Genomic DNA, 18,243 nt, shown 5'->3' with positions numbered 1-18,243 from the left:
TACAATACAAAGTTTATGTGTACAGGATCATACAGGGCATATTTCTTATTGTCTATTGCTATTTAGCACCTTGGCATGAAGTTAAATAAGTATTCATTTCCTTTTTCCTATTCTTCAGTATTTCAAACTGAATGATAAAAGCAACGCTTCTGTGGTATCCAATTGCTAACATTATTTTAATAGACATTTATCTCCTAGTAGTTTTTTTCAGCAAGTTTCTCTCTTTCCTTTAGATTCCTAAACCACCTCTCATGTGTTCAAAAAAAAGGTCTCAAGTGGTTTGGGAAACTTAATTTGGATCTTTTTTTTACTTTCACATATTCTGTTTATTCTAAGTGTAACATAGGCATTTATAATGAATAGAATGCTGTGAAGAGAGCAAGATAAGGCCAAAAGACATACCTGAGACAATAGCAATACAGTGCAAAACGAAACCATAGGTAAATGGACCAGAGATGAGTTTTGGAGAAAACTCTAGGATTCTGAATAAATACAATCCAGAAGAAAGACATATATTCTATTAGGTATAGGAATAGATTGGTGACATAAGAGTATGTCTTATGTCATTCATTCTTTGATCTGACAATGAATGAATGACAATGATGGCTGCTTGATAGTATTTGCTTGAAAAGAGTCTCTGTTTCTATTAATGTTTTAAGTGGTGGAGTCCTTGGCACTCTCTAAATTTGGCTGTTGGCTTGCAGACATCTTGTTATCCAACTAGGTAACATCCTCAGTGCTAGTTTTAATGTTTTAATCATAAGTATATTCATATGTAAACCCACCAAAGGAATATATCTAAAAGCTTGCTTGATTTGATTACGATGAAAGATTAATATAATTAATGTAGGTTGAAAAAGAACAAAATAGATACAGAAGAAAGGAAAAAGAGTGAAACAAACTTGGACTAGTAGTGTTGCATCTAAATTAATAAATGAATTGATGTCCTCTTTCCAAACAAAACTTTCAAACTTGCTTTGACAAGACTTCTGCTCTCAGGTAGGATTCCTACTATGCTTCAGTAAATCAGTTCTGGAATTCTTCATGGAGAACAGGACTGTGGTTCATCAATGATCCAGTTGTGTGTGTTGAAGCCAGTCTTCCATACCCAAAGCTATATCTCTGTTTATACTTGCTGAGGCTGCCTATCTGCTATTACAATGATTCTTAGCAACAGTCTCAACCATCTCCTGAAAGCTGTTTCGGCCATTGTAACTTTGAACAGTAATTACATGAACTGTTACATGAAATAAGTTGAGGACTGCTTACGTATTAAAGGATTCTACAGAAGTATATAGAGCCGTGATGGTGAACCTATGGCATGCATGCCTGAAGTGGCACGCAGAGCCATGTCACCTGGCACGCACACAGCATTGCCTGTTCTTCTGGGTTTCTGGCGTGCATGGGCACATGATGATCAACTGGGCTTTGTGCGCTCGGCAGTGCCGGAAATTGGAAGAGCTGGTCTTCCATTTTCCGGAATGAGCATGCACACTGACCAGCAGATTGTCGTATGCACATGCACTCCAATAACCTGAAGACTAGCTAGCCAGCGCACCTACGCATGCCAGAAAACAGAAGTTCATTTTCCGGTGCACAAATGCCCCTTTAGCAGCTCCTCTTCTGGGTTGCCTCCAGACGAGCGTGCACGTCAAGGTTTGCCATCACTGATATAGAGATTAATGGGAGATATGAAAAGGATATTGATAGAATGATGAGGTAAAAAGTATGTACAGTTTTTTTATTTCTGCAAAAAACGAGGATGCCATTCTGAAGGTCTTAAGGTTAGGATATCATTTTGTTTGTTTTATGAAGATTTTGAAATGTTATCTATTTCTTTATGTAGATTTTATTTAAATACTTTTAATCTTCAAGAGTCACTTGATTGCAGCTGTTATCAACATATTAAATATATATTGAATAATGTAGAAAGAAAAGATAGCTTTAAGGCACAATCAAAGAGCAGGAAAACCTAGAACATTCAGAATAATTTTGATGGAATTAACCAATTATTTGGAAGTGAATAGCAAGGACCCTCCAATGGAATGAATGGAATTAAAAACAGAAGTGATAAAAGTATGGGTTGAAATGAAATTGAAGAAACCCTGGAAGGAATAATTTAGATATTGATATGGGAATGATAGTAATGTGTCAAAGTGGAATTGAAACAAATGTCTGCATCTAAAAAAGTGAAAATGAAGTCATAAATACTGTTAAGAAATGGTAAGGTTTGGATGTAGATGATTTAACAGAGAAATATAGATATGATTTGTTTAGAAGTGATTGTGTCACCTGATCTAACAAACATGGTGACAATGATCAAAATTTGAAAAGCGCACCATACTACATGCTCAATATGTAGTGACAAGATTTTTATATTCATCAAATTTGTTTAAAAATATGGATTTGAGAAAGTACGTTTATTATACATTTGTCAAATTAGAGAACCAATATGATAAAAGTGAATAATGCTGAATTAAAGAATGTTTTGCATGAATATAAAGAAAAATTGCTGAATATGATAAAATAAATATAGCACTAATAAATGGAATGTTTGTTGAATGATTCAAAATTGAGCAGGAAGTAAGATAAAATTGTGAGATAATGTCTTGGTTGTTTTAATATATTTATGTGTTAAAGATAAAGGTGTATGGCTTTGGCTGGAGGTATGAATATTTATGGACTTTAGTATGCAAGTAATACTGTGTTTTTGACCAAGAAATTTAATGATCCATCACTGAAGGCTTTTAAGAAGAGATTGGACAGCCACTTTTCTGGAATGATATAGGGCAGAGGTGTCAAACTGGATTTCTTTTGAGGGTCGGATCAGCATTGTAATTTTCTGCAGGCTGGCTAGAGAGGCGGGAATACAGGATGGACGCTTCCTGCAGCACCCTGCTGGCCAAAATCGGGCGCCGGGGGCTGTGTGTGGCCCCCCATATCCCATTTGGCCGGCTGCAAGAGGCCATCCAGGCAGAAAATGGCACAGGGGGGTGTTTTGGTTTCCAGAGGCACCATGGGCCAATCCTTTGCTATTTCCAGGCTGGCCCTACAGGCCACATTTAAGCACCCTCCAGGGCTTGAGTTTGACACCCCTGATATAGGGCCTCCTGCTTGAGCAGGGGGTTGGACTAGAAGATCTCAAAGGTCCCTTCCAAGTTTTGTTATTCTTTACGTTGAAGAAGGGAAAACAATGAGTAGGTTGGATAGAAAAAGACAGGAATTTTACTAGAATATTCCTAGAAGAGCTGCCGTTTGTATCAGGGACAGATAAAAATACAGAGCATTTCTTACTGATACATTTGACCCAACATCATGATCCTTATACCTAAATAAGTAATTAAAGCTATCAACAGTTTGTAATCATTTTATTGCAATGCCCTGAGTTGCTCTGTGAGGGAAATGGGCAGTTTTTAAATATTGTAAGTAAGTTAAGTAAGTAAGTAAGTGTTAAATATGTATTTCAATGCACTAGTAAAAATCCACTTGTATGGTGGCCTGACTGTACTTTTCAATAGCTACAGAAAATAAAAGTAGGAGAGTTGCATTTATATTATTGTTATAAGCTTTCCATGATTGCCGACCATAGGAATTAATGTTCATTAGTTACAGGATTCTTATGTTTCTTTGTTCCCCCTTGAGCTTCAACAGCTCTACTTTAACTTCAGTTGTTGGTGAGCTTTTCACAGAAGAAGGGATATGTTGCTTTGGGTTTTTTACTTGCCAAGGTATTGAGGGATGGCATGTTATTGGTTGATTAATTAGAGTGGAGCATGGTCATTGATTTTTCTTTATAAATCCTCGTTTTGCATTTAGTAAGATTTCACTATAAGTAAGTCATTTCAGATTGCAAGTCCACCACCACTAACTCCCCACACCTTCACCACAATTTTTCTTTCTCTTCAAACGTTTTGGAAGTCGGACTGATGGGGATACCTTCACTTTCACTACAGTGTTACCTGTATAACAGTGATGGTGAACCTTTTTTGTGCCAAAAGTAGGGGGAGCGCAGGGGGGGTCGTGTGCAGACATGCCACACCCATAATGCTATGCGCCTGATGCCAGAGCGCATGCGCGCAAGACCAGTGCTCCACCCCATTATTGGCGTGCTTTTTCGCCCTCCCAAGGCGAAAGGAGCCTGAGGAGGGTGAAAACAGCCTCCCCCCCCCCCCCAAGGCCCTCCAGAGTGCAAAAAACCAGCACTACAGGCAAACCAGAACTTCAGGAACGGACTTCTGGTTTGCTCATAGGGCTGGTATTAGACCTACGGAGCCTTCAGGGGCCTTCAGGAGGCTTTCCTGAAGGCTCCGGAGGGCTAAAACCGGCCCTACGAGCAAATCGGAAGTACGTTCCCGAACTTCCAGTTTGCCTGTAGGGCCCGTTTTTCGTGCTCCAGAGTTTTCAAGGAAGCCTCCAGAGGGCGAAAAATGGCTTCAAAAGAATGCTGAAGTCAGCTGGCCAGTGCACATGCCATAGGTTTGCCATCACGACTGTATAATATCCAGTTATTGAAATCAGATACTTAATATTTGTAACTAGTTTGTTAGCATAAAATCAATTAAAACACAATCCACAAAAGGGATAAAAATAAGAAACAAAACAATTACCCAAATAGTTACATTATTCAAGAGCACAACAATGTGATAAGAGTTTTAAGCAGCTCCGAACTGCTCTTGATATGCTAGATAATAAATATCTATAATTTGTCCTGTTTTGCACATCATAAGATTCTGCTTTAAGTTGCTGACAAATAGTGAACAGTGGAAAATATGGATAAAATTGTTATTGTGCTATACAACTGGAACAGGAAAAGGACAAAAACAAAAACATCTGAGATAACCAAACTCTGTTATCCTTTCTTAAATGATTTGCTACTAAGTGATCCTTAGTAGCAAGTAAGGTCTTAGAATAAAAGGGAGTTGCTGAATATGTGAAGGAAAATAAGAAATAGAGCATAAAGTACCTAGCAGTCTTTTTAAGATGGTATCAGGTTTTTAAATTAACTGCTGCAACTAATCATTTAAATGGCATCAAGACTTTACAAACTTACCCTTTACAATAATACAGTTAATTGCTTGTAGAGAATGGCCAAAAGATTGAGATATGTTGGCATAATTGAAGTTTCATCATTCTTTTCTTTCCCCCAGCCTTTTATAAAGGATATTTCCATATAGAAATTAATTATAAATGCTTTAAATAGAGGAATATATGACATCAAATTACCCTTGTCCTGAATTAGTTTCAAAAATTATATCTTTTTGATATCTAACTTCCCAAGCTCTTAGATTGTGTCCCAAAGCAAGAGCTTTGGCATTAAGAAGTGTTTAAGGAAAAGAATATAATTGTTGAAAACACGGTCATTCTTTGTGTCTGCACCTCTGCACCTGACCGGAAGTGGATGGGTGGAAATGCCAGTGTGGCAGAGGAAGATTGGACCATGTGATGGACTTGTGGGTGTGGAGGCAAGATCATGAACTTTCAACTGGGTGGGAAACCCCGGAAGCTTTCAGATTCAGGTTTACACAGATTGTACCAACATGTATCTCTTATTAAATTGGAACTTTGATGAAAGCTATGCCTTAAACTCTGATTTAATTCTGGATGATATTTGGAACGTTGACATCTGGTTGCTAAGGTCCTAAGGTAAGCAAGTGCAGGGAGCATGGGGCAGCTCCACCTCCCTACCCCCACTCTAGCTTGATTTTTATGTATGCATCTAGCCCCACCTCATACAACCAGACAGTGGGACTGACTGGGTGTAGGCGCACACATGAAAATCAAGGTAGGGCTTATTTTCAGGGAAGCACAGTAATTAATATAATTAATATAAGCAATAAATTCCTTTCAGTTCAAATCATTTACACATATTTTTAAAATATATGTTGAATAGGGATTGGAAATAAACACGCATACAGTACATTTAACCCTGGAATCATTTCCCCCACCCATATTTTTTCAAGAATTCTGCCATACAATATTAACAGAAATGTATTTTCTAGCTACTTTTAACAGCACTTTTGAATTTCTAGAAAGGAATTTTTTATTTTGCAAACAAACACATTCTACTCCTTACTATTCCCGCTCCCAATTCCCCACTAATGAAACAGCATAGTAAAGAAAGAGAAAGAGTGTGGCAGGCCAAAGATCCTAAAAGAAATATGACTTGCAGGCCTGACACCATGCCTCCCATACCCTGACGCTTGCTGTGCCATTGCCTGACTTCTACAGCCACTCGCAGCCAGCTACCATGTGGCACATTGTGCTGGTGCCTCCCCTTGTGGCAGGATGTCTGGTGTCGCACCCGAGCCACTGCTCTTGCACAGAATGGTGCCATGCGGCCTCTCATGGCAGGCTGCTGTGTGACTCATCGCACCGGTGCCACCGCTTGTAGCAGGAACACACATGGTGTATCACGCAGATGGCGCCACTCATAGCTGGAAGCTGTGTGGCACATCACGCCAGTGCCACCACTAGCGGCCGGATGTCACCTGTTGCACTGGTGCCGCTGCTCTTCTGCAGAATGGCGTGATGTGGCCTCCTGCCACAAGCAGGGGCACCGGCACAACGAACCATGCAGAGTTCTGCCATGAACGGCAGCACTGACACGAAAGTTAATGTTTTAGAATGGCCAAGTCCTGTCTTGTCCTATAAAAATGCTGTGGAACGATCTGAAGCAGGCAGTTGATGAAAGGAAGTCCATTGGCTTCCCTCAGTTGAACCTATTCTGTAAGGAGGAATGAGCAAAAATTCTCTTCCGCCCACAAAGATAGAAAGAGCCTGAAAAACATAAGTAGCACCAGCTCTTTCTACTTTCCGAAACATTACCTCTCATTTCTCAGTAGCTGCACAGAAAGAAAAGGTAAAAGGAAATGCATGGTTGCAGAAGTAAGGAAGGCACTTCCAGGAGTGTGGTGAGGCAGGGTAAAGGTCCAGGCATCTGGAAGTGGCTGTGCATGGGGAACCTTGTGTGCTGGTGGGCCTAGCTGGCTTATTATTATTATTATTATTATTATTATTATTATTATTATTATTATTATTATTATTATTATTATTATTATTATTATTATTATTAATCCAATTTATAGGCCGCTCCCTCTCCACCAAGGGACTCGGGGCGGCGTACAATTCATTACACAACAAATAAATAACAAGGAGGAGATATACAAAAACATAGTACAATACATAATAAATAAATAATCAATTAGTTAAGAACAACATAATGCAATTAAAAACAATTAAAATACCCAAAGTCGAACTTAATTTAAAATTTAAAAAATTATCCAGGGGGATTAGAAAATATATGCCCTCCACCCATGGTAGGTTCCCACATATTGATGGGCACTGGGTCTTTCGGCCTCTCTGCCCCCTGAAGCTCCCACACGGTCATTTGTTAAGACAAATTGGGATTGTGGCTGTTGGTGCGGGGCTCATGTGAGTACCTAGCTTTACAAACAAAACAATTCATGGTCTAAATTCTGGCCTCAATTGTAGTTGTAAGTCACGGAATATCTGTAGTGACTAAAAAGCAAGAAGCTAATATAAGAGTGACAGTTACAGATGTTGGTGAAAAAAAGGACAATTCATAGCACAAGTCTATATAATATGTATTAATAACAGATACAAGTAAAAGTGAAACAAAGTAGACTTAAAAACAAGAAAGGGTCTAAGAAAAACAATGGAATATGAAAAAAGTAGAACTGGATAAAAATCTCCTAACATAGTGTTAACATCAAATATACCGCTTAGAAGATATTTCCTACTTTCAAGGGCTTCTGGTACTCGAGTCATTGCCAAGTTGGAAATATACTATACTTATGCAACAGAACTACTGAACCCACTGAAATATGCCAAGCAACAGAAAAAGAATCAGTAAAGACTCTAACCAAACCATGCCAGCAAATCTGGAGAGCAGCACAGACTGGCCAAAAGATTGGAAAAGAACTTTCTACATTACAATGCCAAAAAAGAGAGTTGTACATTATCCTTAATACCACATTCTACCAAAATAATGCTTAGGGTTGAAACATGCAGAACTTTGGGTAATAAATTCCTGGTTTTATTTATTTTTATTCCTTTAAAAAATTAAAAGAGATTATGCTTTTCCCACAGTAGTGTTTAAGTTATTTTATTTTGATTGAAAAAAAATTAATTGTTGAAAAAATGGTCCCGTTCAATTAAATAAAAACTATAGCTCCAGTATGCCTGACTTATCACTTACAGAGCAAAAGTATTTTGTTTAGATTCTCACAGGATAGGTGTGTCTTCCATGAGTTGCAAGATCCTGGGAGCTGTAACTTTTTTTTTTTGTTACTTCATATAGCCATATGCAACCACAGGAACTAATACAGGTAATATCCGTGTTATGACAGTTCACTTACAATACAATACAATAGTAGAGTTGGAAGGGACCTTGGAGGCCTTCTGGTCCAACCCCTGCCTAGGCAGGAAACCCTATACCGTTTCAGACAGATGGCTATCCAACATCTTCTTAAAGACTTCCAGTGTTGGGGCATTCACAACTTCTGGAGGCAAGCTGTTCCACTGATTAATTGTTCTAACTGTCAGGAAATTTCTCCTCAGTTCTAAGTTGCTTCTCTCTTTGATTAGTTTCCACCCATTGCTTCTTGTTCTACTCTCAGGTGCCTTGGAGAATAGTTTGACTCCCTCTTCTTTGTGGCAACCCCTGAGATATTGGAACACTGCTATCATGTCTCTCCTAGTCCTTCTTTCTCTTAAGTTAGACATACCCAGTTCCTGCAACCGTTCTTCATATGTTTTAGTCTCCAGTCCCCTAATCATCTTTGTTGCTCTTCTCTGCACTCTTTCTAGAGTCTCCACATCTTTTTTACATCATGGCGAACTTAGCGATGGTTCAAAGTTACGACATAACCCCCCAAGTACTTACAACACATGTTGTAGCACCACAACAGTCGTTCACACTTAAGAACTGTTCTGACCCAGCTCCCCAAACACGACAAACCCTCTGAAGTTAAGTCAAAGATTCTTTTATTATTTTTGCCGGCAGCGCCAGCAAAAAGTTTCTTTCTCACCACAGGCTAGAAAGTCCATCTGGCCAGAAGATGAATAGTTGTCTGCCACATCTATTCATCTCCCCCTGCCTTTTATCCACAAAACTAGGGTGGGGCTTTGTTAGCAGCAGAAGCTCTTCCTTCCAAAGGATCAGCCCATGGATTTCCACTGCTCTCCTCTTCTGCACAGCCGCATGTCAGGCCCTGGACCGAGCTGTTCCTCCTCCTCTTCATCAGCCACCTCCAGACCTTGGGACTGTTGACTCTCCATCTGAGGGCTCATGGCTGGCCCAGGCTCCGCCTCTGTCTCTCTCTCTCTCTCTCTCTCTCCCTGCCAGCTCCACTCCCTCTTTCCCCTCGGAGCTCTCAGGTTGCCTTGATGTTGATCCTGACTCCCATGCCTCCTCCACCTCTGATTCGGCTGCTGGAGGGACCGGCGACCAACAGACCACAACAAGAACAATCACAGAAGCTCTGCAACGTTCGCTCTGCATATCCCCCCCCTCCCCCGGGTCCCTACAGGCATTAAGCCAGTGGATACCCACCTTGCGAAAATCTAGCGAGCCTTCGGTTTTTTGGCCTGTTTGGTGCTTCAGGCCTTCAGTGCATTTGCAGAGAATGAAGACCTAAAGTACCACAAGATCACATGAGATCAGTAGCCCGTGCATCCCTCCGGGCCTTCATTTTCATTGGCAAAGATCTAAGTCCTTTGCTTATGGGAATGGAGCCTGCGAGGGGTGCATGCATCCCTCCAGACCTCTTTCTCATTGGTAAAGGCCTTTCCTCAAGGTCTTTGCTGATGAGAAGGGAGCCCTGGTTCTCATTGGCAGAGGCCTTTCGTGTCCTTAAGTCTTTTGCCTACAAGAACAGATGCTTGTATGGCTAAAGATACAATTAATGCCTGTGCAAATACACATTAAATTTTAGGTAGGTTTGAATTAATCAGCTAATTATTTATCTGCAGGTTTCTGATTGAAATGAATAAGTAAAAATACCATTACTTGATTTAGCTGAAAAGTGCTCATCATGGTTTGCATAAAACTCCTTGCTATTATGAATGTAAAATGACTTGTTCGAAAATTTTATTTTCCTTCACAATGAAACAAAACAAAACTATCCAGTAGTTAATAGCTCTCTTCATTATGAAAGGTTGACTAAATGGTGGATTATGGACAAATCCAATTAAGCTGCAGTAATAGGCTGTACCTAATGCTGATCAAAACAAGTGATGGGACAGATCCCTTTCTCTTCCTACAGATTCCTTACTTCCTTCAAATCTCATCTAGAGCACATTTTGCAGTCATATTTATATGCTATAGTTCTTTTTTAAAACTTCATTGTCATGATTTTTTTTCTTAAGCTAGTTTTTGAGAGAGTGGTTTTCATTGGATTTTAATAAAATTAGACCTCTTAGGAATATAAATATTTACTTTTGCAGATGCAAATAAGTACATTTAGGGAACAGCATTTAAGGCATCTAGGGGAGGTAGAAAATATTGCTTGCCATCAGTGGTGGGATACGACTGGCACGGGCGTACCAGTGCCTGCCGGAAGCACCAGGTACCTTTCCAGTACATTGCTCCGGAGGGCCCACCTGTCCTCCTTACCTGTATTTGAGCCAATCGGGGCTTACGCGCACAGAGCATACAGTGCCTGCGTGACGCTCCACCAAGCAGCTGGAGCATTGCGGGCAGTAGGTACACATGTGCATGCTGCGCGTGTGCATGTGGTGGACGCCCGGCCCCATTGCACCGTACCGGTTGCAATGGGATCCGGAACCCACCACTGCTTGTCATATCTGTCAGTGTTGGCTACCTTTACATAGCAACTGACATGAGTATCTGGACTTGTGCGTCTTTTCTCTGCAGGATTTTGTTCTTTTGCAGGACTCATTTAGCAAATAGCACATAAATGCATAGGTTGTAGTTAGGTAAATTGTGTTCACCTTCTAACTTGCTAATAGGGGTGGAAGGGGAGGGTTATTTAGATGGTGAAGAAAGCTTTTCCAAATCTCATTTATTACAAAACTAATTGTTGCTAGGAGGAATAAGATTAAAGATGCTTAAGTCTGTGGGGTTGTTTTTAATTTGTATGTGTCATTTCAGTGGCATTTTAAGAGAATGTTCTTACCTCTTTCCCTTCCCTATTTCTCCATGGTACTGTGCTCAAGTTAGGTCTGAGGAGCAAAGCTATTGGAAGAAATTTCATTTTGTTCCCTAATTATTATGCTGGCACTTGGAAGATAATTTTTCCCTTCATGCACTGCCAATTAATATGTAAATGAGCTGATAAATATTTATATCATGATTTAAATTATGCAGGGAGTGCTTTCAGTGTACTCTGCAAATGAATTGTTCATGGACTTCAAAGTGCTGGCTGCTGTGCTAACGAGGGGAGATTTGCATAAGGCCCTAATCAGGCGCATACTGATTAAGCTTCATTATGGAAACTGCCAGCTGCAATCTTTGTTTCTATTTTATTAAAAAAGGGGAACTTTTCATGCTTCAGTCGCCTTGACAATGTCAGACACAGCTAGTAGGAGAGACTAAAAGTCCACAGAGCAACTGAAGTTTCTCTGTTCAGTTGAAGATTGCTATGGTGTAACTGAAGTTGTACTTTTTCCTACTCCTGACCCGCCCCCTTTCTTCTTTTAAGAGTAGTAGTATATACCTTTTATTTTAGAAAGTATTTTTTCTCTTTCCTTGGACTATCTAAATCTACAGAAGATTGCACAACAATGCTGGACTGCAGTGACTATGTTTTAGGTGGGTATCAGTTCCACTGACTTCTTGCAAGCATGTAATATGGAAATAGCGCTTGTTAAAATTGACTAAACATACAGACCTAATTGCATATGTACGATTGGGGGATGCATTTGAAATGTTGAAAACTGTCAGTGATTCAGTAGCAAACGCCTTCCCCATTCTTCATTTTTCTTCCAGAGATTCTTACTCTTCAGCATTGGAGAAATGGAGTTGCTCATGACTGTCAAGAATGGAAGCTTACAGAATTTTAAATTTTAAAATATTTGCCTTTTGACAGAAATAAGAATTTGCTTATTTGAATATATTACTTAACTGCATCTATTCTAAGGTGTTAGGAGAATACTGTCATCCATTGTAGCTTCATCAATTCATCATATCTTTTATTTGTATGTGTATATTTCTGAACTGAAGTCATACTTCACTATTTAAAGCAAGTAAATGTTTTTGATACCAATGTTTAACTACTAACATTATCTCCTAATTTAATTCCTATTAAATGAATGATTTTATTTTTTAAAAAAAATATTTGTAAGGTTAATAGAATTTTTTTTATCTCCATAACTTTCAGTATTTAGCATTTTTAAATTTATGAAAAAGAATTTAGTTACTTTTAAATAAAAACAGCAGAGATTGAACTGTTTTTAGAATGATTATTTCAAGCTCTTCATATAATTTTCCAACATGATTTTCATTTCATTTGTATTCAAGTGTTTTTCATCTGGCCTTTTGAAATTTTGGGAATCTGATAAATTAATTTTGATAACTGTATTTTTGATAACTGTAAGATTATTCATGAACATTGGCTTTATACATAGATTTCAGAATTAGCAGAACCATTCCCTTCATACCCTTCTTATTTGTTTTGAAATAACGATTATGTGGTTGGCTAATTTTGGAGTATTAGAGATCTGTCAGAATAGTACTAAGAATGAATCTAGAAGTAAATTAGCATATGACTTCAGTACTGCACCTGTTATTTTCTGTCCTTGCTTCATTAGAATTCATTTACTTTAGAATACAGAATTGTTTTAGTGCCATAATAAACATTAGATTTGCTGCATTTTATGAAAAAGAGAATGTGGATTTGTTCCACCGTGTGTTATCCAAATTATGGTGCTTTATAGCCACAGCTTTCCATTAAAAATATATTTGTCTAGTTAGTACTTTTGCATTCACCTTTTAATTAGACTCACTTTAGAATATATAATTGTTTTAATGCCATAATAAAAACATTAGATTAGATTTGCTTCATTTTATGAAAAAGAGAAAGACATAGTTAAAAATGTGGATTTGTTTACATGTGCTATTCAAATTATGGTGCATTATACCCATTATTTGCCATTAAAAATGAATTTGTCTAGTACTTTCGCATTTACCTTTAAATTAGACTCATTTTACGGATTATAGCAGGATTCCAATTCTTTCTGCATTTTCTTATATTGGTGAGCCAGATGCCTTTGGGAGTTCACAAGCAGTTCATGGAAGTTCTGTTTGCTTTTGAAGTCCTCTTGAGCTACTTAGTGTCACTGTATAATATGGTTGTAAATTCATTATAGCAGTCTTGTAATAAGGCATAAGGGATTATCTGTCTTCCTTCAACTAAGTTCTAGACAATGTGAGAGCAAGTGCATTCTCTTATTTTGAAGTACATACATCATTTCTTGCTCTTTATGATCATTTTTATACTATTATGGTAATACATCCCATTAAACATGTTTCCATTATATTGAAATCTTTTTGTGACAAAATATTGTATTTGTTTCAACTTATGTTTATGCCTAACATAAACAATCTCTGTGTGTGTCTGTCTGTCTCTGTGTTGTATGTGTGTATTTGATGCAGTCTAATAAATTCATTAAACTTTCAGAACAAGCATAGAATATTCTATTTTACAAATGTGTTTATAATTGGTGGACATAGAAAAAATAATTTTTGAATATTGAGTCATGGTAAATAAGACATACTGCATATTTATATTGCAAATATTCAGCATTAGAGCAGTGTGTGTGTGAGAGAGAGTGAGAGAGAGAGAGAGAGAGAGAGATAACATTATGATTTTTAGGCCAAGGTGTAATCATGAGGAAACTGGTCTTTTATATGAATGACATGATTTTACAGAAGATAGTACTGTACCATCATTTTTGGCATGATTTTGCATACTGACTATTACTATATGATCTGTCTCTGTTTTGTATTATTCAAATAATTGTATGTATGATGCAAGAGTTAAGTTTGCATTATGGTGTAGCTCCTGACATAATCACTTGTTTATGAAAATGATAAAACTAGGGTGATAAAACTAGGATGTAACATAATATACAGATACATACATTCATATAAACGTACCCAATATGACATTTTCATACTAAGAGTGATAGCCCACTCTTATTTATTTAAATTTATTATATCCGTCCCATATACTTTGACTAAACCTTAAATGGAAAAAATATTTCTTTAATGTTCAACATGCATTTTCCCCATGCTATATTAAAAGAGGAACACAAGATTATGTTCAGAAAACTGCTAATGTGTATATAACATAGTAATTTAAATTTACATTGAAAATAAGCATATTTCTCCATGAGCAGTAGAATTTCCTATTCTTATGTTTCTTCACCGCCATCTTGCATGCATAACCCAATTTTGCCCCCATATTGCCTTCTAGTGGCAGAATGGAATTTGCCAATGAAATGTTACTGTTGAAACCAGATCAAATTTTTAGTTTAAAAATCTTTTTGAAAACGTGAAAGTTACCCTTACAAGAGGGTTTTGTTTAATGCTGTATTGAAACAGATAACTTCATGGAATCTTCATTTTCAAGATTGGAATTTGAAGTAATTTGTGTAATGGCAAGAAAATACATTGACAATCTGGAATATGATTTAGTCAGGTTGCTTAAAGCTTCATTTTTCAAATTAACATGTGCTTAACAAGTAACATTTTTCTCCCATCTCATTTTTACCTTATGAAAAATGACAGTCTTTGCCTAAAAGTTATTATTTTCTCAATATTTGTTTGTGCATCTAATAAAGTAAGTGAATTATTTTGTTTCACAGATTGGGAGGATTTGATTTTGCCTTTGGCAATTTTCACTACAATTTTAACGCAGTATTTACTTATAAATAAATACTATATGTTGTCCTAAAATAGCACCCTCTGTGCTCTCCTAGTGGCTAACACTTTTTAGTTTTTGCCTGTAAAAGTCTGTGGAAAGCTAAGAACATCCCCAGGTATCTGTTGTATAAGATTTGTTGATTATTTGGACAGTAGATGTTACTTACTGACACAATTGGGCCTACATTTTGCTAAAACTCCATTTTAGGAGCATGTTATTCAAGCAGAGTAACCATTCAAGTAGGCATTCAAATCCAGATATTACTTCTGTCTTCTGATTTATAATTCCCAGGTTGAGTGACAATTTACCCCATTGCTTTCAGAAATGGACAGCTGTTGTTTCTACCCAGGATAATGATGGCTAAGAATAGATGTGAGGAAAAAATTACAACAGAAATAAACACAAGGCTTCTTGTACCAGGGATTTTCCCTCACTATCAATTTTTACAGAAAAAAATTAAGTTCATGAAGATTTAGTACATTAATAAAGGTACAAAAGACAAATGGTTTATTGAGTGTTTTTATTTACTTTGTTTTTCATAATGTTCTAGAAAAAATACCTGGATTGTAGTAATTAAAACCCTGAATGTGCCATAACTGGAAATATGAAGAATATATGGTATTTTATAAAGACAACAAACATATTGGCTACAATATCATTGCTTCATACAATTCCAACATAAATCAGTTTGCTTTTAGAAAAGAGTCCCCTCATAACTGGAAAGTAATGGAAAAGTTAAATAAAGATCTAGGGTATAATGAATGATAGTACTTGAAATGGGTTCAAAATTGTTTTTTATGATTTAGGTGTTTGTTCCATCATTTAAATTTCAGAACTATTCAGTTTTATTTTCTTGAATATTTTTTTTACTCCTAGAAATAAATTTAACTCTCCTGCTATCAGCACAAGATGTAAATGTTTTATTGTTATTAAATGTTTACATTACCATTCCACAGTGACAATATTGGGGAGATTTCAATGTTAGAGAAGGAGTTCTTTCTTAAAAATTAAATGCTGGGATGTGTCATCACATTCAAGTTAGCATAGTAATACAATGATAGCTTACATATATCATGGGAACTTCTCAGAAGATGTATTTCATCAGTACAAGAAATGTGATTGGCACTGGGAGAGTTACAGTGGAAGGAAAGTTGTGTAAGAATTTCGGTAAAATAAAGTTTAAATAAAACTCAGTCAACAATGCCAATGAAACAAAATATCAGTGCAAGGTTACTTGTTTAGCCAACATGTTTTATTTATTGCCAAAATAGTTAATTGCAACAGTGAAACACATACTTCTTATTCCAGTAGTTCTTTTTAATAGTAAGCAGTATTTAAAATTTTGTAGCGATATGTGGGGATTTTTATGCCTTGGTTTTCTTTTAATATATTCATTAATGCAAACTTAGCAATTAGGGTACAGTGTACTGTAGACTGATAAATAGAAATGTCATGATTACTTCAGTCATAAAGATAGAGTCAGTAGTACTTTTCCCTCCTAATCACTGTCTTTTTTGTTTATTTCTGATGCAGACTCAAGAATGAATACTCCGTCAGAAACCAGTAAACCTGTAAAAATGGAAAGCGGGGATGGGGAAACAGGTATGGATTATATAATATTTGAATTAGATTTCTTAGTAATACCACAATAATTACATGAACAGATTTACTTGCTTCCTACTTTTTTATGTTCAGTATGGCAATATGTTGAGCAAGGCATCTATGCATCAATCCTATGTAAATGTGTATTAATAATAGATATACGTTTTGTCCTGAAGTATAAAGAACTGTCCTTATTAATACCTCTATTCAGATTTGTATTTATCCAATACATACCTTCTGTTTACCCCCTCCCCCACATGATAGAGAACCTGTTACAAATAAAATGTGAAGTTGGCAATAGTTGCTTTTTGTGCTTGTTGGCATGTTTGTGTTTGCTGTTATGAATGAAATAATTGCCTATGTGTAACAGAAGAAAATATTGACAACCTAGATTTCAGTTCTGTAGTTATTTTTGAGTTTAGTCCATTATATCAGTATTTTACAGTAATAACACGGCATTCCAAAAGTTATGTTTTTTAAGCAGTTCTTTAACATGTAAAACAACTATTTTAACTGACACTGTGCAAGTAACTTCTGATATTTGCAGTGGGAGGTGGTAAAGAAACAGTCTCAACAATAACTTTTAAGAATTTGTTTTAAATTCAAATTTTTTATCTATAGCTATAATCTTCAGCTATTTTGAGTTGCTGTCTGTTTTTCTTTACCCTTTCAATTTATTTTTCACATTGTAATTGTACATAGTATTTTGGTTTTGTCTGAGTACGATCATATTTATTCAATACTAATTCTACTACAAAGAGCTTTTTTTCCTTTGATTTTCAAAAATATATTTAAAACAATTTCCAGCCTTCATAACTACTGCTAAAAATAATCTTACAATGGTTTGCAGCAATATAAGTTAATAAAGAATAATATATGAATAGTGCAGTTTATTATGATACCCTGGGAATTGATTGGTTATTCCCTGAAGAAATGCTTTCTTTTTATGAATTGCTCAGTAATTTTGTCTGCAGTTACCATTTCTGCTTCATTCAGTATCATAAACATTTTAATTAAATTGTAAATGAAATGAAAAAGAGGTCACTGAATTATATTCAGGAACAGCATGGTTGAGAACTAGAATGAGACTTAATAATATCCTAAAGCCATATTCTCTGATCCTAATTTTAGTCAAATTATATCCCATTCTGTAAATTTCTCAGAGGAAATGGGCAAGAGGATCCTTTTGGCCATTTCCACTAAGAAGGGCTTAGTCTCAACTATGCAAGTTTTGATATATACAGTACCTGCTGATAAATATACAATAAGCACAAGGCACCAAACAATTGATGAGGTCTTTGGTCTCAACTGACTCACAAAATTCCCAAAATGTAACATTTGGTTCTATTGCCGTGACTGCGAACCTATGGCACGCATGCCACAGGTGGCACACAGAGTCCTCTCTGGGCACATGAGCCGTCGCCCCAGATCAGTTCCGCTGCACATATGTGCGTGCCTCCCAGGAGGCAGCTAATTTTTGGGTCTCTGCCGCTCCTGCGTGGGGGGGGGCACATGTGGGAGATGTGTGCACATGTGTGGGGCAGGGCGCATGTGCACAGTTTGCATGCATATGCACAGGTGTCACACATGGGGGTCACACGCATGTGCAGAGGTCACATGTGTGGGGACGGGTGCATGCAAAGGCATGTGCATGCGCAGGAGATGGGATGCATGTGGGGGTCACGTGCGCATGCAGGGCACAGGGCATGCGCACACATTGCATTATGCTTAT

General features: G+C 37.2%; 1 protein-coding gene across 6 annotated transcripts in view; it reads left to right on the top strand.

Moving 5' to 3' along the window:
- POU2F1 (POU class 2 homeobox 1) overlaps window positions 1-18,243 on the top strand; it is a 113,222-nt gene that overhangs the window by 49,745 nt on the left and 45,234 nt on the right. For 5 of the 6 annotated variants that reach the window (XM_081953344.1, XM_081953342.1, XM_081953341.1 and 2 more), the window contains exon 2: window positions 16,443-16,511. In XM_081953344.1, coding sequence (XP_081809470.1) covers window positions 16,443-16,511 — 69 coding nt within the window. Of the gene's footprint in view, window positions 1-11,752; window positions 11,795-15,231; window positions 15,399-16,442; window positions 16,512-18,243 lie in introns of all 6 variants that reach the window. The other variant, XM_081953343.1, reaches the window with a different exon arrangement.

Source organism: Natrix helvetica (genome assembly GCF_964273705.1).
Source record: "Natrix helvetica genome assembly, chromosome: 4".
In the NCBI taxonomy this organism is placed as follows: domain Eukaryota; kingdom Metazoa; phylum Chordata; class Lepidosauria; order Squamata; family Natricidae; genus Natrix; species Natrix helvetica.
The sequence above is the reverse complement of the archived record's forward strand: the minus strand, read 5'-3'. Positions and strand labels throughout refer to the sequence as shown.